Below are 26,463 nucleotides of genomic sequence, written 5' to 3'. Positions count from 1 at the left end.
TTAAATATCTGTTTAAAAGTCAGCCATTAAATAAATTGAGCAGTCAGGGTTTATCCAGCAACATTTCTAGCTTGGGTGCCTTTGTAGTGATGCAGACTGAATGCAACACATAATTCATTATCTCTGCTGATGGACCAGCTGCCTTGGGCTTTCCCTCAGCCATCACCTATCTGCAGCCATTCCAATGGGCTTCCTGAACTGTTTCCATCCCAACTGGTCATTACAATTTTTAACTGCTGATCCTGTCCTTTTTTTTTTTTTAGATGTTGCAATTGTTATGGTCTTGTAAGCATCCTGAGTGGTATATTTGCACAAAGAGCAGGATTAAAATGCTCTAATTTAGAAAGAAAGAAACTATAATAACTAGTGACCAAGCTTTATTTTATCCCTCTCCTTCCTCCCCATTGCTTTTTCCTTGTGTGTATTGTACTGTCTTTTAGATCAGAAGCCTGGGGCCAGGGACTGTTTTCCAGCACAGTGGTACCTCAGTTTACAAACAGTCCTGTTTACAAACTATTCAGTTTACAAACTCTGCAAAACCAGAAGCAGTGTCCTGGTTTGCGAACTTTACTTTGGTTTACAATTGGAAGCCAAACGGTGGAAGGGCACCAGTGGCGGGAGGCCTCATTAGGGAAAGCGTGCCTCAGTTTAAGAACGGATTCGGTTTAAGAACGGACTTCTGAAATGGATTAAGTTCATAAACCAAGTTACCACTATACAGTGGTCCCTCAGGTTACAGACGCTTCAGCTTACAGACTCCGCTAACCTAGAAACAGTACCTTGGGTTAAGAACTTTGCCTCAGGATGAAAACAGAAATCGCACGGTGGCAGCGGGAGGCCCCATTAGCTAAAGTGGTACCTCAGGTTAAGAACAGACCTCCAGAACGAATTAAGTTCTTAACCCGAAGTACCACTGTACAGAATTGCCTTCAGACGGCTTGGAGGTCAGATAACTCCATACCCTCCAACATTTCTCCAATGAAAATAGGGATATCCTAAGGAAAAGTGGGACATTCTGGAATCAAATAAAAACCTGGGATGGCTTCAATAAATCAGGGATGTCTATGGAAAATAAAGACACTTGGACAGTGTTTTCAAAGCTACCAGCATGAGTTTGACCAAACTGCAGGAGGCAGTGGAAGACAGGAGTGCCTGGCGTGCTCTGGTCCATGGGGTCACGAAGAGTCGGACACGACTAAACAACTAAACAACAACAAGGGTCTGTTTTTGTTTAGCCAAGTCTAACCTGACACATGTTTTAATTTCTTTTTAGCTTGCTATTGATTTTAATTATTTTTGTATTTTTAAAATACAAGCAGTGACAATTTCACACAGGGGTTCTGTTCCCATCCCCTGTGTCTGTTGGCGGAGTTTGCATAAGAGCACCCTGCTGTGTCCCCATCTTCATCCCCCATTCTGTCCCCAAAGAGCCATGCATCGGGGATCGCGTGTCAACTAGACACACCTAAAATGGTTGCTGCCTGTACCTGTTTTTAGCTATCTTTTACTGATAAAATTAAATGTTTGGGGAGGGGGGCTGTAAATCGCTTAGCGGCCTATTTACAATCAAGTGGCATGTAAGTTTTGTTAACACATAAATGTGAAAATGTGATCAGGTGGACCTGTGCTACCAGCACAGAGTGAGTAGAAGAAAGCTGAATGTGAAAAGAGACCCGAATATAGTTTAAGGCAGAGCTTTCCAAACTTTTCATGCTGGTGACATACTGTTTAGACATGCATCATTTCAAAACACAGTAATTCAGTTTTATTAGCAATCTGGAGGTTAAACTAACCCCTTTCCAGGAGCACAGGGAGTGTTCGCGCAGCACACAGATTGGAAAGCTCTGGTCTAAGGGTACCGTATTTTTTGCTCTATAAGACTCACTTTTTCCCTCCTAAAAAGTAAGGGGAAATGTGTGCGCGTCTTATGGAGCGAATGCAGGCTGCGCAGCTATCCCAGAAGCAAGAGCAAGAGGGATCGCTGCTTTCGAAAGCAGCGAAAGCAGCAATCCCTCTTGCTGTTCTGGCTTCTGAGATTCAGAATATTTTTTTTCTTGTTTTCCTCCTCCAAAAACTAGGTGCGTCTTATGGTCTGGTGCGTCTTATAGAGCGAAAAATATGGTACATAAGGCAGGTACCTTACCTGAAGCTAAGCAGGTCCGTGTGTGGGCACCAACTGAGCACTCCACATATGTTGAGTTGGCTTCCAAGATGGAATAAACAAATACACACACAAAAATAAACTCTGCAGTGCCAGCCCAAAGCATTTTGTTGCCTGAAGTGGAGCACCTAACATTCCCTCCCCATTCTGAGCACAACAATTCACAATGTTTCACTGCACCATTCCGCTCAGACATCAGTTCTTGCTTTCATCTAGCCTTCCTAAATTCCATCATGTGAAGCAGCCAACTTCACCTTGCTGCCTCCCCACTGGGAGACCTATGAAAACTGGCCCCACAGTAATTGTTTGTGGAGTGCAAAAGCCAAAAAGGCACAATATGGCAAGGGCCTTTTTACCTCCATCAGACATCTGCTAAGTTGCTGACTTCAGGGCAGGCTGAACACCTGCCAGGGCTGCAGATAGATACGTACAAGCTCAGCACCAGCCTGGTGGGTCAAGATACACCCCAGGGTTTGCTGCAACCCATATTCTGGGCAGAGATAAGGGGCGCAACAAGCAGCCAAGGTGGAACCGCCTTCTGTACTTGCACCCAGCCCAGTGTGTGAGCTGTCAGGCTACAAGGAGTCATAGGGGAGGAATGGTCCTGCTTAAGAGCAAACCCAGGGCAAACTGCACTCCCCACTGAAACTGGGACGCCTGCTGCAGCAAGAAACACAAGGGTGTTGTTGGGGCGGGGAATGAGTCCAAGTCCTACATCTCTTGCCTGCTTCTCTCTCCTGAATTTTAAAAATGGGTTTTTCCCCTTTAAAAAATGCTTACAGGGTAGCTGAGTGTAGTGCAGAGCACAGTGCTGGTTGTGGTGTACTGTTTTTTTAAAGGAAAAAGTAGGGAGTGTTAGCACAGGTGAAAAGTGTTTAATCAACCAATTTCCTTATGTCTGGCAGTCCTGCCAGTGTTTGCTTAGTTTTAGAAGATTGCAGTTACCGGTAATTAAGCCCTACTTAGAGTAAACACAAATTAACAAACCTAGTTTAGTCAAGTTAATGAACTTCAATGGGTCTACTGTGAGTAGGACTAGCCTTGACAACCACCCTCAGTATCTAAATGACAAACACAGAAGATTTTGAGTCTTCAAGTTTGTCTTACTCAAGCCTAGCCAAGGTGGTGCCCTCCAAATGTTGTTGGACTGCAGCTCACATTATCCCTGATCACTGGCCACACTGGCTGGAGCTGATGGGAGTTGTAGTCCACCAAATATCTGGAAGGCAGCAGCTTGTTCGCCCCTGAACTCCTAACTGCATGTTTCGGCAGCAGGCATTACACCGGTAAAATCCCAGTGCAATTGGCTTGCTCTAGCTGTGCATCATGAGAAAGCAAGAGACAAGGCTGCTATTGTTGCAAGTCAATAAATACAACTTAGGGCGTGTCCACACTTCCGCTTGTCCCACCACTTTCCCCCAGGGAAAACCTACTCCTTACCACTGAATCAAAGCAGACATCAATTGGATTTTCCGTGGATTGAATTTTGTACCAATGAATAGTGGGTTTTCCCAGGGAAAGCAGTGGGGAAAACGGAAAACGGCTCAGACCCACGCTTTCTAGGCACAGAACAAGCAAGGCTTACGGGATATGGTCCTCCTCAAAGGCAGCCTTTGAGGCTGTAGTCCTCTACATAGGGGTGAGGAACCTCAGGTCCAGGGGCTGAAAGTGGCCCTATAGCCCTCTCTGCCCAACAGTGGATGGAAAGGCGTGTGTGTTGTCTGTGTGCCTGCAGGTGTAAACCTCTGACTTTTGTCTGGCTGGGATGCAACCTGCTGTAGAAAGATACAAGTTGCATCCATTGCTCTGCCCACTTTTGCTTCTGGCCTGCCAACTACTGGCCTGTGCTTCCTGAAAGGTTCTACATGAGGGAATGTGGTCCTCAGGTTAAAAAGCCATTAAACACAATTGGACTTCTTTTAACAATGTGTTGGATCACCCTCAAAGTATGTGTAATTTAACTGGATCAACATCTTCTCTTTCTCACTCTCTTCCTCCCCCTCCTTATGTTGCCTTCCCTGTATCAGATTTTTAGACTGTGCTCATCCGTTGAAGGACCTTACTCTTATTCTTTAAAATACCATGCACACCCATGATGAGAATAGCCCATAGTCAGGGTGATGGAAGCTGGAGTCCAGCAGCATCTGGAGAACTACATATTGGTCACTCCTAATAGACATCAATCAACACACATACATACTGGAAGGCTGCCTTTTTAAGTCCAAGACATGTGCCTTGCAAACAAGCTTTGAGCCCCAGAACCTTTTTTAAAAAAATAAAAATTAAATGATGATTTCAGCATGCTGGAGATAAGCACAAATCCTGATGGTACTGTGTGGCTGCCTACCATTCTCTCTCCTTAGGTTGAGAAGCATCAGGAACCAGTCCAATATTAAGTCAGGAGAGCACAGCAAAAGGTTTTTTTTTGCCCTCCAAAATACAGAGACAGGCATGGATAGAGGACGTGAGAAAGCTGAGGAAGACCTGTCCTCCCTGCGATTCCACAAATAGTCTGATACCCATTTTGCCTTTGTGGCATTGGCCAAGCCAATGGGTGAGGGGAATGGGAACGTTTGGGGTCACCAGGAGCCAAAATTGTCTGGCTAAAATCTGAGGGGGGAGAGAAATATAGCTCAGTTCCTGAGCCTGGCCACTGCATCAGCAGCAGCACAGCTTGCAATAAATCCAGTGGGGAAACGGACCGAAACGTTCCCATTATTACAGAATGGCATCTGTACTCCCTCCCCGACACAGCCTCCTTTACAAACATGAGCCAGGCTCTCCTCACAAAAAGAGAGAGAGAAAGAGAGAGAACAGCCAGACAAGGTCATCCTAAGAAGCTGCTGGAAAAGAGAGGTGTGAGTTTAAAACACACACATAGCTTTCTGCCTCCTGTTCAGAAGGGCAGGAGAGATGAAAGGCCCCCTTTGTCTCACCCAACCTGCAGCATGTGTTTGTTGTTATTTCTGGGTCCCAAAATTAGGAAGATGAGAATGTGGGGACCACAAGGAACAATATCCTCTTAGGGCATTCATCATGACTTATTTGCAAGGAGATTAGTAGACGTTGGTGAGGCTAGACGATGTTACATTAGAGCAAGTGTTGTGTGACACACTTTCCAGTGCATTATGCACACGAAGGGAAGGGAAAGGGGAATGCTAGTAAGACTGGTCATAACGGAAATTCATAACATTATGCATGGTATAGAGAAGCTGGATAGAGATATATTTCCACCCCTCCCTTCTCCATCATACTAGGATTAAAAGGTAAAGGGACCCCTTACCATTAGGTCCAGTCGTGACCGACTCTGGGGTTGCGACGCTCATCTCGCTTTATTGGCCGAGGGAGCTGGCATACAGCTTCCGGGTCATGTGGCCAGCATGACTAAGCCGCTTCTGGCGAACCAGAGCAGCACATGGAAATGCCGTTTACCTTCCCGCCAGAGCAGTACCTATTTATCTACTTGCACTTTGACGTGCTTTCGAACTGCTAGGTGGGCAGGAGCAGGGACCGAGCAACGAGAGCTCAACCCATCACAGGAATTTGAACCACCGACCTTCTGATCGGCAAGTCCTAGGCTCTGTGGTTTAACCCACAGCGCCACCCGTGTCCCATACTAGGATTAGGGTTAACTAAATTGAGTTGATTGGCAATAGGTTTTTTAACTTGTGAAACTCAGTGCCACAAGATGTGATGATAGCATCTAAGTTGCAGAAGGCTTTAAAAGTGGATTAGACTAGACAAATTCTCAGGGAATGAGAACTCAATGAACAGCTATCAGCCACAATGACCATAGCAAACTTTCATATTCAAAGGCAGTTGGCCGCTCAATATCAGTTGTGGGGAGGGAGGGACTGTAGGGTGCACTGCCTTCATGCCTTCCTTGTGGACTTCTCAGAAGCCTCTTGCCAATCACTGTAGGAAATGGGATGCTGGGTTAGATGGTTCAATCCAGCAGGAGTCTCCTTACTTCCTTACTCCGCCGAATAAGAACACTTAATATTGTAAAGCGGTTTTGTGCACTCTTACAACCTGATACATCAACAGGGAGCAGGAAAACTATTGGCAGGCCTCTTGCTGCCAACTCCTTTAATTTTAATCCAAGCCTCACCAAGTCTGTAGATTCTTTTAAAGTGCAAAATCAAACAAACAAACAAAAACCCGTGCAATAAAACTGCAAAGAGAATCTCTTTCATGTTCAAAAGGCCTATTTCCAGCCCCTGTGGTGGTAGGAAAAACTTGGCAAATGTCAATGTGTGACAGAGGGGGGAAAATATTAAAGACTTTGATCCAAAAATAAACAAAAGAATAGCATCAAGAAACTTCTCTTTTTTAGTTTAAGTTAAAATTCATGAGCTTCAAACAATCTTGCGGGGCTGGGGAGGGCTGTGCTGACTCAGGTTTTGAAGACTTGCCCCCAGCTGCTTTCTCCCATTTCTATCTTTAATGGCTGGGAGGAGTGGAGGCTTCGGTTTTTAATGGTGGGAGGGGGAGAGACTGGGAAGAAGCTCCAGAGCTAAACTGGTCCATGGAAAAGGGATGTAGCCAGGGCTTTTTTCCCCAGCTAGAACTCACTGGAACACAGTTCCGGCACCTCTCATGTGGGTGCCATTGCCATTATAAAACAAGGGAGATGTTCATGGTGAGTTCCGGCATCTCTTTTTCTAGCAAAATAGCACTGGATGTAGCTGCATGGTAGAACATCTGCTTTGCACCCAGAAGGTCCCAGGCTCAATCCTCAGCATCTCCAGGTGCAGCTGGGAATTGCCCTTGTAGGAAACCCTGCCTGGTAGAGCTACTGCAAGTCACTGGACAATACTGAGTTCCAATGTTAGAGCATCTACCTTTCATGAAGAAGGTCCTGGGAATGTCCACTGCCTGAAGCCCTGGAGAGCTGCTGCCAGTCATTGTGCACAATACTGAGCAAGAACAAACAGTGGCCTGACTTGGAATAAAGCATTTCCCACCAGGGCAGGAGTTTGGGGCAGGAGTTCAGGGCCCCACTCAGCAGAACTGAGCAGGAGCACCCCCAAAGACACCAGGATTCACCATCTAAAGATTGGGATGCACAAGGACGATAAATCCAGAGCCTAAATTTTGCTAACTGTACCACCACTCTAGTGTATGAATTGGATGGGACTGGGCTTATCACCTAACCCTGGTTTTGTCAATTTCTGCTCAGAAGAGAATATTGTAGGTGCAATTGATCTCTTCCCCCTTCTTTCATTTGACAACTTAGCAAGAAAAGAAGAAAAGGGGGGAAGATTCCAGGTAGATAACTGCACTCCACTCTCAGTCCCCAGAGAGACAGGCCTCAGGAACCTTGCCCATTTCTGTTACAATCTTAAGGGCTCTGCCAGTATCCCTGCCTCAGACAACAACCGGGACTGGATGCTAGAGTTCCATTGAAGGGTAGATTTTCTCATATGACCTTCATTATGGGAAACAACATTTCATATTAATAAGAAACTGCACATGGGAGATTCCAGAAGGGTAGCCTTGTTAATCAGTTACAGAAAACACAGACAAGCCCTACAGCACCTTAAAAACCTTATTGTGGCAGAAACTTCCATGAACTAAACAGAAGTGGGGAGCCGTTTTGGCTCCTCAGGCAAAACCCTTATCAGACCTAGGCTTATGGGCCAAATTGGACAGGCAGGCAAGGCCATCCCCTCTCAATCACCTGATGTCACAATGGTGTCAGGCGATTGGGAGCCTTGAGGTCCCATTGTTGGGACTTCAAAGCACCACACAGTGTTTGCAAAGTGCTTTAAAGCACCTGAGGCTTGTGGGGTTACCCTTGCCAGTTTTCCCTTGCCAGTGCACTTTAAGGCTCCCAATTGGCACTGGCAGCTGTGTCTCTATCTAGCCCACACCTGTTGTCACATAAAACATCAGGTGTGGGGCAGGTGGGCATGGTTTTGGGAAAACGGGCTTGGCTGAACCCCTGGCCAGCCAAGTTTGGCCCATAGACTGGAGGTTACCTACCTCTGTACTAGAGGGAACTTTATCAAATGTATGAAGCACTATCCTCAATTGATACACAAGAAGGGGGAGGGGATTCTAAATTGCACCTCTTATATTTTGTGGTATTTGAGCCCTACTGTTCACATCATATGTCTGTCTCCCTGTGTACATACTGTATATTATGAATCTGCTAACTAAGGACTGCATTTCATGCATCTGAAGAAATGAGCTCCCATCTACAAATATGTAATTGTCTTTAAAAGTGCCCTAAGGCTTCTCTGTGTGTTTGCATTTAGAGATTACATTGTAAATGTGCTTAATTCTTAAGTAGAGGCCTGCCAAGACTCAAGTCTGCTCTGAACTTGAAGCTCTTTGCCATCATCCTGGAGGCATGGGGATCAGCCAGCATTGAAAGGTCCATGAGAAATCTTGTACGTGCGCAAGAATCAGGGGCCTATGTAACTTTGCAGTCTTGTACAGAAATCTCCAAGGATTCAGGGGTGCTGAGTGCAGCAGTGCTGATTTGAGCAGCAATGGTAGCTCTTAGTGCAGCCAGTGAGCCCACCAAGAGCATGAGTGGGGTAAGGTGTCCGGGAGTGTGCTTTATGGCAACGTGTGCCCTGACAGGGTGGCAAGGAGGTGGCAAGGACAGTTCTGGGTATGTTACCACCCCCCACCAAAGTTTAGTCTTCCTTCCTCAGTTTGTCAACATGGATTGTAAGCAGTGTTGTTGTTTTGTTTTTGAAGAGAAGACAGGATAGAAAACAAAAACCTATATACCAGGTGTGGTGTGGGGAACCTCCAGACCATGAGCAAGGCATGGCTTATCCACCTCTCTTCCAAGTCCTGCCCACTCTTATTTCTCCACACCCATAGCCCTTTTCACTGCTGCCTGCTGAGCAGATGGGCACCAGGAGAAGGGAGGTCTACACTGTGTTGGGTGTGGGGGGCAGCTGATATGCCTAGTGTTGCTGCTGCCTGACAGAAATGCAAGAGACATTTACAGGCAGATTTCCCCCCTCCCCTCCATCACTTTCATGCCCTGCCCCTATGTCTTGTTGGATACTGACTGGGTCTGATGGGAATCCGGCAATATCTGCGGACCATCAATTTCCCACCCCTGTTTACAAGGGTTCTGAGCAAGAAACAAACAAATTTGGAGCTTTGGGAAAGAATTCCCAGACTGGTAATCTGGCAAAAACTGACTTCAGTTGTGGCTACACTATATTAGGCTTTCTAGTAAAGTAAAGGTAAAGGGACCCCTGACCATTAGGTCCAGTCGTGACCGACTCTGGGGTTGCGGCGCTCATCTCGCTTTATTGGCAGAGGGAGCTGGCGTACAGCTTCCGGGTCATGTGGCCAGCATGACTAAGCCGCTTCTGGCGAACCAGAGCAGCACACGGAAACGTCATTTACCTTCCCGCCGGATCGGTACCTATTTATTTACTTGCACTTCGACATGCTCTCAAACTGCTAGGTTGGCAGAAGCAGGGACTGAGCAATGGGAGCTCACCCGGTGCCAGGGATTTGAACTGCTGACCTTCTGATCGGCAAGCCCTAGGCTCTGTGGTTTCTACTCGCAGCTAAATGCACTCTCCTCTTTATTATTTCACACCTCACAGAATAGATATCACACAAATATCTGGTGAGTCAACAACAGCAGCAAAGAAAGAGGTCAGTGGTGCTGTAACTATTTACACTGTCCCAATAGAAAACATCTGCTGCACGGCAAAGCAAATAATGTACAAAGTCTCCACTATTGATCAACACTGTTCATTCAATCCTTTTAAAAATCTGTGTTCTTCTGCTCTGATACTCCCCTGTGCATTTCAGATGAGATGATCCCCCTTCTCAAGGGTAATTAAAAGAATTCAGAGAGCTGCAATCATTCAGCAGCAGCATGTATCTCCATGTACCGTGAGTCAGAAAGTGTGTAGTTCCTAATCTAGCATCGAATCTGACCGTTTTTTCAGGACACCAAGAAGCTTACGTTTCCTTCCTTCCTTAAGTTTTTGCTCTCATAACCTTCAACAACACAGTCCAGATACCTCACAAGCATGCAGAAAACCCAAAACAGTACAGTTACTGTACAATTACCAAGATACATGCAAATATGTCTATATAGCACTTGGGATTTTAACCCCAGAGTTTCTGCCATGAATTTCTTTAGTCCTTTTAAGGAGTCCACAGGCAGAATAGCATTCTATGGCAGTGAGTTCCATAGATCTGGTAGAGAAAAAGCTTTTTCTGTCAGAAACTACATAGTTTAGAACAGAGTTTTCAAGCTGTTTGAAAGTGAGGTGACTTGTCAGCAGTACTTAAAAAGCCTCCCTGCTCTAGTACATCAACATATTTTTGATGGTGGGGGAGGGGAAAGGTAGGATCAATTAAATGCACATCTAATGGATTGTTACATGCTAGCCAACAATGAGTGTAAATCAAGTTATGCTATCCAAAAGAAAGTTACACTATATTTGCAACTCCAGAATATACTACTTGCACAGTGACACGTGAGTAGCACAGAAGTCGTGTCCATGCATCCTCATGGGGTGTGGGTTCACTTGTATGTGTCTCTCTGCTGCCAGAAAGTGCTTGTGTGCACCAGCCACCAAAAGGGGCCTCCAATCCATTTCCTTATTGCTACTCACTGGCAAGGCTCTGAGAGTCTCCTATACCGCCGTCCTGCCCCTCATGTTCCATCTTTCCCCGACGCAGAGCTTGGACGGCAGCCAGAAGGTTATCAGTCTTTCTTCCCCACTGCGTTTCTCATTAGAATGGCTGCAAAACGAACGTGTGCAGCTGCCTTGAGCTCCGAGGCTGCAGGCAGTACCTCCTTTTTTGCACTTATTAGAGCAACGGCAGCTACATCTGCTGTTAATTCTGAACCCTAACGACGCTCTTAACAAAAGCAACAAGCAGAGGCTATTACAGCACTTAACTAATGAAGGCTCGACCTCCCTGCCTCATGTAGAAGCCAGACAACCCCAGGGAGGCGGATTCCCCCAGCGTCCGCGCGCGCGAACTGCCGTCCAACTCGCCCTCCTTTTGATCTCGCGCCGTCGGATACACCTTGGAACGCCCCGGGCCCCGGTTACCTAGGCGACGTTGTCAGCAACCTTCCATCCTTGCGCCGCGGACGTTCTGAGCCCGCCCTCTTCGGCCGGCCTACGCCAATCGCGCGGCATCCCCCCAACCTGCTGGGGGCTGACGTCATGGCCGGTGAGTTCTCTCTCCTGGCCTCCGCCTCCTTCTCCTGTTTGCTGTTTCTGCTGGTGGAGCAGCAGCAGCGGCAGCGGCAGCAGTAGCAGTGCGGGGCGGGAGGAGCGAGCCGGCCCTGCCCTGCCCTGCCCGGCGCAGCATGGCCAAGCACCACCGCACACCGGCGCGCAGCCCGGAGCCCGTCATCGAGGTCAAGAGCAAGGTGAGCGTGCCCGCCCCCAGGGTGGGGGGCGGCGAGGTAGAGAGAGGGGGGGGGCAAATCTGTTGCTGCTGATTTGCCCGGAAGAAAGAGGGGGAATGTGCTCACCAGCAGCAGGGCAAGCTCTGTGCATCGGCGGCGCCGGAGCTGCAGCCTCTCCAGCTCGGGAGCGGTTTTCCAGACCCACAAACGCGAGGTCCGTCTAGCTCGCCCCCTTCCCCTCATGTCGCTGGGGCCCAGGTCACGCCGGGGGCCCGTTCGCCCTGCTGGGGGCAGCCTTGATCCGGCTTGCAGCAGGTGCACCGGGCAGCTGCCGCCACCGTCTCCCCCCCCCCCACGTCAGGTTTGCACCATCCCCACGACTGGACGGGCTTGCGCGACGCCTCTCGCCCTCCCCACCCACCCCCGCTTTCTTTCCTGTCCCGGGTGTCTGCTGTGCGCGTCTAGCCTGGCCTAGTGGATGGCGGAACTGGCCGATTGTTTATGCTGCCCCCCCCCCCCCGCCAATCCTTCGGCAGTGTGGAGACTGCCAGCAGAGGATTATTGCTCGGATCCGTGGGGATTTCTGCCTTCGATGCGGAGTATGTGTGCGGGAAAACCTCCTTCTCCCGGGAAAGGGAACCGAGGGATGCCAGAGTTCTCCGCCGATTATGCAATGGTGCACCAGAACCGGGAGCACCAGAACCGGGCATCAGACCCGTGGCTATTTAGCATCGGGCCTCGGAGGGATGCTGAGCTGATTTCTGGAAGCGAGGGGATGCCTCAAGGAATCGGTTGAGCCGGATATTGATCCAGCGTTAAACCCGATTTGGAAGTGAAGGGAGGTGGGATACGTGGTGGGTCAGCAGGTATGCAGTTCAGTCTTCTTGGGTTTATTAACGTGCCTTCGAGAGAGCAGTAATAGAGAACGGAGAGAGATCCTTTACGATGTATTTCCCTCCCCAAATAAGCATTGCAAACGCGAGGACAGATCTCCAACTTCAGACTGGAGGTTGCAGAACCCAACTGATCTTTCTTAGAATTCTACTGACGATTGACATCAATTCTCCCTTGGGATTAAATCTGTTGTTCTCTTTAGAGGGTCAGAATTTTCCCACAAGCAACTGGCTGGGACAGACAGGCACACCTCAGATTATATACAGCATTTCTGGAGCATCCCCTGACTTAAGTCCAATGAGGAATCATGGCTATTTGGTAAAGCACGTGCTTTGCATGCAAAATGTCCCAGGATGAATCCCTGAATTTCTAGTTAAAAGGTCTGGGTGATGGGACAGACCTCTGCCTAAGACCCTGGAGAGATGGTGGCAGTCAGAGCAGAGGACAATGCCAAGCTGAGTGTGGCAATAACCTGGCAGGCATTATGCAAGGTTCCCTGTTTGGCTTTAATAGGCTGTTTGTTGCTCTAATTTACGTGGTATCTCGGGTTACATACACTTCAGGTTACATGTACTTCAGGTTACACACTCCGCTAACCCAGAAATAGTACCTTGGGTTAAGAACTTTGCTTCAGGATGAGAACAGAAATCGTGCTCTGGCGGCGCGGCGGCAGCAGGAGACCTCATTAGCTAAAGTGGTGCTTCAGGTTAAGAACAGTTTCAGGTTAAGAACGGACCTCCGGAACGAATTAAGTACTTAACCTGAGGTACCACTGTATATCCTGCCTTTAAGAACACAAATCCTTTGACAAGATCCCAGGTTTGGACCCCGACATCTTCAGGTAGGGCCGGGAAAGGTGCCAGCCTAAAATTCTGGAGAGCTGCCATTGGTCAGCATAGAGGATACTGAGCTGGTATGCAAAACGGCCTCCAAATATAATTAGAATCTGATAATATCAAAAACTCATCAGTCGATAAAACTGCAGGACAGAAGCAAGAAGCCTGTGGCCCTCCACATGCTGCTGAACCGCACCCCCATCATTGCTAACCGTTGGCTATGGTTGCAGGGGCTGATGGGAGTTGGAGTCCAACAACATCTGGAGGGCCACAGGTTTCCTACCCCTGCTGTAGGGGGATAGAATAGTCCAGCTCAAATAGGAGCAAGTGCCTGGTATTGTTTTCACCTGCTTTTGTCCTTCTCTCCCTCTTTCCCGGTCAGAGCCGTAGCCAGATGATCTTGCGCCCTTGGCAGAACCGTCCAGATTGCACCCCCAGCCACGGACAAATTAGCTCTTCTTTCCACCTCTTCTCCAACCCACCCCCATTCAATTCACCCACTATTTAAAACTTTTTCTTATGAGGCAATAATCAATATTTTTATTTATAGATATATTTATGGACATACTTTTAAGCCGATTTTGCGGGGTGGGGGGGCCTCGCCTGTGTCCCTGGTAGGGGACCACCTCACCACCCCCTAGCTACGGCCCTGCTCTCGACCCTACTAGAACTGATGTTACAGTGGTACCTCGGGTTACATACGCTTCAGGTTACATACGCTTCAGGTTACAGACTCCGCTAACCCAGAAATAGTGCTTCAGGTTAAGAACTTTGCTTCAGGATGAGAACAGAAATTGTGCTCCGGCGGCACGGCAGCAGCAGGAGGCTTCATTAGCTAAAGTGGTGCTTCAGGTTAAGAACAGTTTCAGGTTAAGAACGGACCTCTGGAACGAATTAAGTACTTAACCCGAGGTACCACTGTATTTCTCTTCTTTGGGGATTCGCCCCATTTGTGGGGTCCTTCAGATAAGGTTTTGTAACAGTACATGATTTGTGAAAACGCAGTCTGACAACCCACACAATGCAGCATCTCTCTTGGGCTTTTCTCCTGGCTGGCCTAGGTGTCTTTTTGTTCCTGTAGGGCAGAGGATGGGAAACCTGCACCCTTGGCCCAATTTCATATGATTGACCAGGATAGGAGAAACCGGGGGAAATGAGGGTGTCCCCAACAACCTTTGACTGTGGTCCCAGCCACTTTTGACTCCAACCCTGCCCACTGCAGGATTCCTGACAGAAAAAAGGTTGCCCACCCACACACCCCACTGAAGAAGGAAGTGGCTTCAAAAGTTGTGATCTGCCTTGTGCCCCTAGACTCATACAGGCTCGATTGGGGAGCTGGGAGGTGACAAGGGGCAGAACTAAGTTGGAAAGGGAAATGCTGCTGGCCATTCACAGTTCTGTAAATCTTTCTTATGGATGGTAGGAAATCCAGGCACCTTCCCCAAAATATTCCCTGCTGCTTCTAGACATATCCTTCCACAATGCACTTATCTATTCATCGGGGATGGGAATTTTGTAGCCCTCCAGATGTTGCTGGACTACAGTACCTATCCTTGCTGACCATTGCCTATACAGTCATACCTCATGTTACGTTTGCTTCAGGTTGCGCGTTTTCAGGTTGCATCCTGCGGCAACCCGAAAGTACCGGAAAGGGTTACTTCTGGGTTTCACCACTCGTGCATGTGCAGACGCGCAAAATGACATCATGCGCATGTGCAAAAGTGGCGAATCGCAACCCACAGATGTGCAAACGCGGGTTGCGTTCTGCTCATATTGCGAACGGGCCTCCGGAACGGATCCTGTTCGCAACCAGAGGTACCACTGTACTGGTTGGGGCTGATGTGAGCTGCCATCTAACATCTGGAAGGTCACAGGTTTCTCACCTCTGCTCTTCTGTGTCCTATATGAGCAGCATCCTCCTTGCTAACACCACCTCCCTTTAGGTTGGTCTTTCCTTTGTGTGTCTGTATTAATTAGGAGCAATACCTCTGAGTTTCAGGTGGAACAGAGGAAGCTGCCTTATATCAAGTCAGTTGATTGGTTAATCTTACTCCGTATTGTCTGCAGTGACAGGCAGAGACTCTCCAGGGTTTCAGGCAGAAGTCCTTCTTAGACTTACTGGAAGATGCCTGAGTTTGAACCGGCATCCTTTTGCTTGTAATTCTTTCAGCATTACAACAGTGTGTTGAAAACTATCCTCTCCTTTTTGCAGGGGGGCGGGATGTGGGGAGAAGCCATCATGTAGAAAGCTCTTTATTTATATGTGAAGTTGTCAATATGTTTATTGATTGATCAATTCTAGTAAATGTCTACCTTACCTTTTGGACTCCCAAAGGAGACCCTGAGCTGTTTCCAGATTTATTTTTTAAAAAACTGCACCATAAAAATAATGAGATAAAAGAAAAGCAACAGCAAATATAATAATAAACAAATCATAATATTTAATATATATATATTTATATTATTGTTTCTCACCCCAAATGATTGTTTGGTTACATGATTGAGGTATGTATCTGCAGTTGGTTAATGAGAACATTCTTTAACTGGTACATTCTGAAGTAAAGAGGAGTTTTTTTCTCCACTTCAGTCATTGTAGTTGGCCATGTGTAAATAATACTGTGTGTGGTACCTGCACATTGTGCAGGTGGAGAAGGGAGGCATATCATTCCTGTCTCCTAGCAGAGACCCCAGGAGAAGATGAGAGCAAGCAAGATAACAAATGCATGAAGACGAGCTTACTGATCCCTTATAACCACTTCTAAATGAGTTGGTACTCTACTTACCAGGAGCTGTGTTCTTAAAATAAAAGACTTTAGCAGTTTTGTACTTCATCTGCATTAAAGCTAGCAGTTTTAACTCCCTGGCATATCTGTTAAGGATGCTACATAACACGCCCCCCCCCTTAAAGACAAGGACTGAGAAATCAAAAGGGTAGCCTTGATTTGGGGAGGGAATACTGACCTACTGAAGCAGAGTCCAAAGTCCTTTGGCAGCAGCAAGGCTGGCAGTTGCCATATATTGCAAGTCTTTCCCTGAATTTGCTGGGACGTGTTAGCAGCTTGCTGATTTACATTTGGCCCCCATCTCCTTTTATACAGTTTGATGCTGAGTATCGCCGCTTTGCCATGAAGCGCTCCACTGCGGGTGGTTTCCAGGAATTCTACCAGCTGATCCAGAGAGTCCACCAAATCCCTTGCGTGGATGTCTTGCTTGGGTATACGGATATCCATGGAGACCTGCTGCCCATCAACAACGATGACAATTACCACAAGGCTCTGTCATCTGCCAATCCTCTGCTCCGGATCATCATCCAGAAACGTGGTAAGAAGGTTCTTAAGGAGGGGGCTAGAGTTCACTTTCATTTTAATCCAGCTAATTTATTCTATTTACTGTATTTTTCTGTGTATAAGACGCCCCCATGTATAAGACGACGCCTATTTTTTGGGAATGAATCAAGCACCAGTCCCCCCTATGTACTATCCATGTATAAGACAACCTCCAATTTTAAACTTGAAAAATTGGGGTGGGGGTGGGGAATATAGTCTTATACACGGAAAAATACAGTACTTAATTTTATCTTGCCCGTTACCCACCCAAGGAACTAAAGAGAGTGTTGAGCTCAGAGCAGTATACATTGTTTTCTTCCCCCACTGATTTTTTCTTCACAACACCCTTGCAAGGTGGGTAGGCTATAGCTGGCTTGGGGATCTGAAGCCTGGATTTCCCTAGATCATGATCTAACCACAATACCACCATTACTTGCAGAGGCAAGAATGCCTTGAGATCAGGATTAGAAATGAAGTATGCTAAAATTCTCCAAATAAGATAAGATATAGACAGTTTTGTTCTCTGTGTTTGTGGGTGTGAAAGTTTGTGTGTGAGTGCAAGAGAGAGAGAGAGAGACACTAATCAATTTCTGCTAGCCAGGAGAAAAGACAAGGAACTGAACAAAGCAACAAAACTGCCATCAATAACTAAAAGTCCCACTCAGCCCCCTCCTCTGACTAGTCAGACTTCATTCACCTCTATGCACTTGTCTTTTTCAATTTGTCTTTGTAGGTAGAAGGACTAGTAACTTGATTTTTAGCAACAGCAACAAAGGCACACGATGCAGTGCATTTGCTGAAACTAAGCAAATGTAGCACTGTTTGGAAACCCCTCATGTATGCTGCTTTGAGTTCTGTGACAGATGAAAGACAGGGTATAAATATAATGAGCAAAGAAAAGCTCAAATATTCAGAAATTGAATTTTGTGCCAGATCCCAGATTCTGCACACCTACAGTGTAATTGTGGAAGTGGGAAATGTGCTGTGCATGTGGTGCTTTTAATGCTCAGGCTGTGGATCTTTGTGATGGAGGGCATCAGTGCCATCTTAACCATGTCCATTCAGAAGTAGGCTCCATTGAGCTCAGTAGAACTTTCTCCCCAGTAAGCAATCCTAGCACTCCCTTACATGGGAGTAAGCTCCACTGATTCAATAGGACTTGGTTCTGAATAGAATTGGTTAGGATTACACTGTCTGTGCCTAAATTGATGGTACTCAGATATTACAACAATGGATTATTTCCTAACCATTTCAAAGGCAGAACAGTTTGGTGGGTGTTATGGAGGGCCCTGCTGAATAGAGACAACACTGATATATTTTAAGGAACAGTATCCAGAAATTATTTTTGCAGTCCTGAGACAGCAACGCTCTGTGTCCAAAATCTATTTAAAGGACAAAAATGAGATTTTCCTGTATCTGAATCTCGCCTAACAGCATCTTTGTTTGTTTGTCTAAAGTATTTTTACCTAACTCTTCAGCCAAAAAAAGGCTCCCATAATTACTTACAACAATCAATAATAAGATTGCCCCGCCTTCAACTTTACATTCTAAAAGACACAGCACAAAAGGAAAGGAGATTGGGACGGGTGGAGGGAAAAAAGCTAACTCAGCCAGACACAATTTCTTAGTTTCTCACAAGGCGGGACAGAGCAAGCTCCCTATAGCTGCCTTCTGTTTGGCTAATGGTTGTGTCCAGGTTGATCTTTCCCTGTTTCCCCCCATCTTGTCCATTCATGTTCTCTTAAGGTTAGTAGTGGGCAGCAGATAGGGCAGATTTTCATTCTAAATGAGAAAGACATTTGCTTTCTTGAGCATCGTCTCCATCAGCCAACTCACAGGAACTCCAGACTGGCTTATTTCTGGGCTTTATAAGGCAATAACAACTCCTTGAATAGCTTCACCAAATCATCCCCACCCACCCCTCGCTTGTTTGCAGATTAGATTAAACTGTAAAAACCAGTTAGAGACAGCCTGACCCAAACCTGTGCAGGGAGGCAAATTTAGAACCTGAAAGTTGTGGACTTTTGAAGGCCAGTTGTTGAAGCACATTTAACATTGCTCTTTGTTCCCAAACAATTCCAATCACCATTCCATGCTTTATAACTGCTTCTACGTTCCTGATATGTTAGAAGTTTGGGGGGGCAGTTTTCAAATTATGGTTATAATAAAGCAAGAAATACTCTGAGCATGTGAAACTTGATACTTTGAAAATTCACTTAAATCCTAGCACCTTCATGACCACAGAAATAAATTGGAGTTTGCTTCTGCTGCCCTGATGCTCTGTGCATTTACCTGGGGATAAGTAAAATTTTGTTGCAGAAAACATAATATGTTCTTAAAAGTGGTATATGTAGCAACACACGTGCTTGGCTGGCTGACCACTGACTATAAAAAATAAGTAATGATTCCATAGTGACCAGCACTGGTCCAGGCAGCTGTGGTGTTGATGATGGGTCTGTTTACTGCTGCCTCCATTGACTGCCTCTCTCTGGAAGGTTGTTTAGGGGAACCTGGATTGTGGCCCCAAGGCCCAGACCCAACAGCACAGCTGCTCATAGATAATTCCATTGAGTTCAGTGGGGCTGACTCCTAGGGAAGTGGGTATAGGATTCTGCGGTTAGTCAGCTGTACCAGTGCTAGAACCACACTCACCCACTTCAGAGAGCAGAGTGTATATTTCTGTTGTTCTCTGCCAACTAAACATACCAACAAACGAAATCGAAGCTCCTTGGAACTTGAAACCAGAAGTGCCAAAATCTCCTGTCAGAATAAACTATGCAAATTAGGCAAACCGCATAAGCCTATTTTACTGAGCCACCAAATCTGTTTTTGTACACCGGAAGCTTTTCTTCTGAGGGCTGGATGGCAGGTCGCAGGAAAGAGATGAATGAAACATTGGGGACAATGCCAGTGTTACTGCTGAACACCCAGGAATATCCAGGCTCCTGTACAGAGGAGCCATTACTGCCTGGTTTTGTTTTTTGACTGCTGCAGATGTTTTCAACACCCACTGCAAATGGCCGTAAGAAAGGCCTCTTTTCCCTCTCTTACCTGAAGCCTCCTGCTCAATGGCTGATTCACCAGCCACAGCCCAGCGAAGGTTGCTAAGCCAGATCTTGAAGTGCATCCTTAAGGTGCATTGCTTTAGAAAGAAGAAGAGTGCCAATTTGCATAAAGTGTTCATATGCTAATTTATCTGTATAGATGCAGGTTTAGAAAGAATAAAAAAATAGAAATAATTACTTTGTTGAAAATAGAAATGCATGTCACCGTAGTGCTGAAGACTGTAACCAGGTGATCAATGCGTCTGCTCGTTCTCTTGTCCAAGTGCTTACTGTTGATGGGAGACTTTGAGGCCCCTGATCCCCATTCTCCCCCCACCCTTATGATTTTTCATCTTTGAATTGGACTTGGGGTGGACAAAACTGTCCTCTGTAGAGCAGGACACCTGGGCACTTTATGCATCCTCCCTCTGCCCCCTGTGCTCTCCTCTGCCCTGCGGTTTTGCTCTTGGCTGCCTTCGTAGCACAGAAGATGCTGCAGGGCTGCCAAGTACAATGATGCTGGTTGCTTGGCACCAGAATTGGCATTGCTGGGCATTTGCCAGGACCTCTTGCCAGGTCTTTCTTTGGCTGGCTATGCTTCTCTTCCTCCTCATAGGAAGATAGGAATCTTCTGTCTCTTTGTCCATCTTGCTCAATATTATCCACACTGGCCAACACCAGCTCTCCAGGGCTTCAGGCTGAGCCCTTCGTGGAGATGCTGAGGATTGAACCTGGGACCTTCTGCATGCAGGGGAGACCCAGAGTGGCTGGGGAAACCCAACCAGATGGGTAGGGTATAAATAATAAAATTCTTCTTATTCTTATTCTCTATCACCAATCAAGGAGAAGGGTCAGAACTCTCCACTCACCTTGCTATCCCTCTTGTTCTGGGCAGCACTGCAAATTCGGCTCAGAGAGAAAGGGCAACTGACTGGGCAATGGTGCAAGGTGCAAAGGAGAGAGGACCTATTCCAAAAGGAAGGCTCACGAAGGGCTTCTTGCTCAAGGGTCCTGCAAAACCTGAGGTGGCACTAGTTGGACTGGTTGCTGGGTGGGGTTGGGTGGAGAGAGATTCCACAGCCCTGCACAGTCTCCCTGGGCTAAAAAATAAGCCACTGCACCAAAAACACTGTGTGATATTTATAACACTGGAGCTCCATCTGACAAGCTCTGTAGAAGAAGGGGTGTGCCACTTAAGGATAGGGACATGGCAAGGCTGCTCTCCCTTCCACTTGGAGAAGTTTCTTGTCCTGTTAGTACACTGACTTTGTTGAGTGTGTTTGTGTTTGTGCATGGCCATCTGTCACAGACGCAGGCTTGTAAACACATCACCCATCTGGTCTCCTTTGGCAATCCAGAGTCTTCTCCAGGCAACCAGGCAAGATAAATTTGTCAATGACTAGTTGTTGCTGGGGGTTGATTGTTGTTGTTTTTTGTCTTCCACGCTGCAAATGACTAAAAAAGCAAACGGAGGCTCATAAAAAGAGAGCTGAGGCCAGGGGCGGTTCCTTCTGTGGGCTTAATTTACAAAGCTGCAGGGACCAGGCTGTGAAATTGGACATGCTCCCCTGGGTAGATTGTGCAGGGATTCCAAAACTCTACTAGCACCGACTTCTGGGATTGCTGTGGGGTGTGTAAGTATGTACGAGTTTAGGTCCAGGTGCCTCTCTTCTCTCAGATATTACAGACATTTCAACAGCACTAAAACCACAGACCTGTTCAGACTCTTCCTGTTTCTTCAGGTCCATTTTGTTGCTTGTCACAAATATATTTGGCCTCTTTAGGGGGCTGGGTGAACTGTCCATCCAGCTACGTGCAATGCATAGGCATGTGGAGCACATTTCTTCAGGGTGTGCATACAGAGATATTTATTTATTTCAGTGAAGGAAGATGGGGGTGGGGGAACAACAGGTAAAGAGGTAAAGTGGCAACTTGACAATTGTCATCCAAAACCTCTGGAAGGCAGCAGGTTGGGGAAGCCCAATTTACCCACTGCAATTGTAGATTTTTTTTAACCCATCATCCTCAGAATGATTCTGTTTACCCATGTGCAGATTTATGCAAAACAAGTTGTTTATCAACTAAAACCCATATGACTAATTGGCTCTGACTTCTTGAATTGAATGGCATCTCAGAGGAATCCCTGTTCCCCCACCCGAACTGCAAATTCTCCCTTTTGGCTGTAGCTGATTTCTCCTTGGTGCAGCCCTAGGGAGCAAATTCTTCCTTGCAAGGAGCCTCTTTTCAGCCTGACAGCCCTTCAAGCCTTTCCAGCTCTTTAGTATCTCTCATGTCCGTACAGCATTCCCTGCAGTGTTGGCATGCAGTGACAAATAGTGCCCAGATGGTAGAGGGGTCCCCTGCAGGCATCCCTGGAGGAAAACAGAGTAGAAAAGAGTGCCCCCTGCTGAGTCAGCCACCCTGTTTTCTGCAGATCCCCAAACTTCTTAATTCAGCCTTCTGCAGTGCCTGTCCTCTCAAGTCATATTATCTTGAGATAACAATGCCTTTTGCCTTTCTGTAGTGACAAACTGATAAGAGGTCATTTGAAGCCCTCTGCTTGCCGACTGCACAGAGGACATTCATGATATGCTTCTCACAGTGCAGAAGAGAGAGCTCTTAAGAGTCTTTGCTTACTCTCTAGGGCAGGAATGGGGAATCGGTGGCCCTCCAGATCCCATCAGCCTCACCCCACACAGCCAATGACCAGGCATGGCAAGAGATGTAGTGAGCATTACCTGGAAGGTCCCCATTCCTGCTGCAGGGTCAAAACTGGGTGATTAAAAAGACATATTTCTCCTCTCCTCCAGTTTATTCAATCTTTAAATGCATTTTTACTAGCTTTAGCATTTGGGACTGACAATCTTAAATAATAAACCCAAGTATTTTATATCAAGTTCCTGCTCTGTGTATGTGTGTGATGGTCTGTTTACTCCTCTGAAACCAATTTAGATTAACATGCATTTGATAAATTAGCATATGGAAATAGCAAGAGGACAAGGTCTCTGCCTCTGTCTTCCTGTCTCTTTCTCCCACTACCTCCCAGCACCAGATCTTCAGAGCCAATTCTGATTTGTGCCAGTGTGTTCTGAGTCCCAGTTACTCCTAATGAATTCCCCTGGAATTCAGATGTGGGCACCTCATGGAAACTAGCAGGTTCCACTCTAGGGTCTGGCTGTTGGAACAGCCTTTATTTTGCTTTTGCTGCAGGAGAACACCAGAGCCTGAGCTGGCAGCGACAGAGTTAAGTCTGCAGAGTACAGCTCAAAGTGTGATTAAAACTGAATTATTCATATCCCCTTTAATCCCAGCCTGGCATACAGTGGGTAATCCCAGAAGGGGCTGGGTTCCTCTTCCCTCTCCAGCACTGGCAGGTACATCTATCTAGGCATGGGTCAGGATCTGACCTGGGTAGAGAAGTGTGCGAGGAGGGAGTCAGCACTGCTGAGCAGAATGAGACCTGCTCAGCATTTTGCATTGGCTGTGCCTTCTGGTCCCTAATGATGTGGTGTTATAATACAAGGGAGTGGCACATCACTCACGTTCATGATCTGTCAGGGCCCAAGTGTGATCAACTTACCCCCTTTGCTGTCGGCCCCCCTTTCCTCCACCCCACGTCCCTGGCAATAGGGAGCACTACAAAAGGAATGCCGTAAGAGCCCTTCACATTTCAATGGAAATATAGTCGTTCTCTGTAATGCACACTAGGGTCTCAACCTGTGTTATTTCTGGTGCTGCTCCTTGCTCACAGGGTTTATATATAAACCACTACCACAAAACAGTGGTGTCCCACTTCCCCACTCCTCCCCAGCCAAAAAGACACTTTTGCATTCAGATGTTGTAAACCGGAAATGTTTCTCCTGTCATGCAACATTGTTAACTCCCATGATGCTGAAACATTCAGTGTCTCAAAAATTCCAAGGTTGTGAGAGAACCAGCAGCTCCCAAGGGATACAGATCAGCTAGCTAAATGCAGACAGGTTTGGTTGAAAAGCCTTCTTTGGTATGAGAGAGAGAAATTTATAGCGCCTGGCAACCACCTCTACAGTAGCTGACAGTGTCTGTGATCATCTAGACAAATTGGGGGTCCTAAAGAGTTGGAAAGTAGGGATAAAAATATTCAAGCAAATCAATAATGTGTTTGGCAGAGCAACGAAGAAAGGAACTATGGATATGAACAAAACAGGGGATGAGCTGGGTGTTTGTCCTGGGTGCCATGCTAAACTCAGCAGCTCAGTGTTAAGTTTGTTAAGTCTGTGGTACATTAGGGCAAAATTATTTTTCCCTAGTTTTTATTTTATTTTACTTGTAACTCATTCTGAACCATAAGCAAACAATCATAACCCCAACATGGATCTTTCTGCTCCATATTCTCGTAACGTAAGATGTATAGTGTTTCAGTGAGCTTACCAGACAATGGGTGGTATTCAGCAGTTTTACTCAGAGTAGAACCACTGAAATGAACGAGACTCAGTTAGGTTCATTAAGTTAAATAGCTCATGCACCACACTCATATCAGTCAGGGGGAAACGGTTGAAAGCTAGTTTTTGTCCCCTTTCATGGGCATTTCTGGGGAAATCTGGGAGCAGGAGGGCCTGTTGCACAGCCAGGTTTTGCAATCCTGCACAAGAAGCGCTGGGCTTGGTAATGCTGCAAAACTGATCATGGCGGGTGGAAGGGGTGTGTTCCTAAAGCACTATTAATAATAGAGATGGCCCTTGATTTGTGTTGAAGTCAGGACGGGTGCACAGGGGAAAAAGAGAGGACTAGGAACATAAGAAGAGGCTGCTGGATCTGACCACATGCCCATCTAGTCCATCATCCTGTTCTCACAGTGGCCAGCATATTATCTATGGGAAGCCCACAAGCAGGACATGAGCACAACAGCCCTTTCCCTGCCTGTGATTCCCAGCAAGTGGTATTCAAAGGCATACCAATACTTGACAGCGGAGGTAGAATATGGTGGCTAGTAGAATCTCAATGAAGTTGAGAGATAAGTGACACCTGGGGAACAAGGGGTGGGCTTGAGCAGTGGAGACCTGCCCATCTGATCTGTGCTTGCTTTGCTTTCTTTCCTCCTTGCAGCGGAAGCCGACACCAGCGTCTTCGCCTCCAACTCGCTGCAGCGGAAGAAGAAGGGGCTTCTTCGCCCTGTGCACCAGCGGGCCAAGCCGCACTTGCTGATTGGCATGCCGCAGGACTTCCGCCAGATCTCCTCCATCATCGATGTGGACATTCTGCCCGAGACCCACCGGCGGGTGCGGCTGCACAAGCACGGCTCCAACAAGCCCCTTGGCTTCTACATCCGGGATGGGGTCAGCGTGCGCGTGGCACCCCACGGGGTTGAGAAGGTGCCTGGCATCTTCATCTCCCGCTTGGTCAAGGGGGGCCTGGCAGAAAGCACGGGGCTGCTAGCCGTGAATGACGAGATCCTGGAAGTCAACGGCATCGACGTGGCAGGCAAGTCGCTGGACCAGGTCACGGACATGATGGTGGCCAACAGCCACAACCTCATCATCACCGTCAAGCCAGCCAACCAGCGCAACAACGTGATCCGCAGCAGCAAGGCCTCGGGCAGCTCTGGCGTGTCCACGGACAGCACCCCCAGCCAGCAGACACCTAGCCCGGCCTCCCAGTACCTGAGCAACTGCAGCACAGCAGAGGGCGAGAGTGACGAAGAGGGTGACCTGGTGATTGAGAGTGATTTGCCTGCCAGCTGCCCCAATGGCGGCCTCCTGGAGAGCTTGCAGCACAGCCTGTCCCTCTACAGCTCCCAGGGTTCGCTGCCCTCCCTGAACAGTCACAGCGGCAGTGGCAGCCCAATCCGGGGCAGCCGAGCAGGCAGCCTCCGGGAGGATGGCACGGTCATCACGCTATAGCCCCAGGCAGTGCCCCTCCCTTGTCTTCTGAATTTCAGCATTTCCACAGTCTGGCATTACCTTCTTCCTGGCCAATGGAGCTGGAACTGGGGGCCCCATCTCGAACACAAGACACTGCCCAGACCTGCCACCACAGACTCTCTCTTGCTCATTGCCTGCAGACCCAGTGGCACTCTCTCCGCAGCTGCTGGAGCAAAGGTGGCAGCTGGGGTTTGGAGCACTTGGAGCCAAGCCACTTTCCTCCCAGTCCTTAGCCACCCAAGAGGTTCTTTCTTGCTCCCCATTGAACCAAAGCAATGGGAGTTCTACTACCTTCTCCATTCCCTCTCTTCAGGCCCTGTCTTCATTCTGGGCAGGTAGAAGGAAAAAGGCAGGGATGCTCTTGCCTCTCTCACAGTCTCTGGTTCTCCCCTCCACCAACTGTCAGCTCTCATGAAGTGTTTGTTTTTAGTTATTTGTTTTTACAATAACATGCATCACAGATTAATATATTGCAACAAACTATTAAAACTTTTTTTTTAAAGAAATGTGCATTCACATGATTTTTAGAAGTGTGCTGGTCAAGCACGATGAGGAAGCTCTGGTGCCTGTGGTGGGAAATTGAGCAGGGTGGTCCCAAACATGCACGATGCATTATTCTGCTCAATAGGATGCTGGGACCCATTGGGACTGGTAGGGCAGCAAGGGAAATGTGACTGAGGCAACTTGGCTTTTTGTTGTCTGACTTGGGTGGATAGATGTTTAGCTGACTGGCCAGATCAACTGCTGGATCAGGATCTGAAACTGAGTTGCACCTGAAGCATAGCTGCTGTTTTCTGTTAAGGGTTTTGTTTTTGTTTTTCAATGAAGAACATAGGAAGCTGCATTAGACTTAGTCAGACCACTTGTCCATCTATTGCCTACAGTGGCTGGCAGTGGCTCCTCCAGGGTTTCAGGCAGGGTTCTCTCTAAGCCCT

The 26,463-nt window shown here is 47.3% G+C and overlaps 1 protein-coding gene across 1 annotated transcript; it reads left to right on the top strand.

Moving 5' to 3' along the window:
- Nucleotides 1-10,786: 10,786 nt before the first annotated feature.
- On the top strand, nucleotides 10,787-26,030 carry PARD6A (par-6 family cell polarity regulator alpha). Its single transcript, XM_081202440.1, has 3 exons — nucleotides 10,787-11,549; nucleotides 16,357-16,579; nucleotides 24,714-26,030. The coding sequence occupies exons 1-3, from the start codon at nucleotides 11,487-11,489 to the stop codon at nucleotides 25,505-25,507; spliced, it is 1,080 nt and encodes a 359-aa protein (XP_081058566.1). The 5' UTR covers nucleotides 10,787-11,486; the 3' UTR covers nucleotides 25,508-26,030.
- Nucleotides 26,031-26,463: the final 433 nt, after the last annotated feature.

This window comes from Podarcis bocagei, assembly GCF_964188305.1.
Source record: "Podarcis bocagei genome assembly, chromosome: 7".
Lineage (NCBI taxonomy): Eukaryota > Metazoa > Chordata > Lepidosauria > Squamata > Lacertidae > Podarcis > Podarcis bocagei.
Note: the sequence above shows the minus strand (reverse complement) of the source record. Positions and strands in the feature narration are given on the sequence as shown.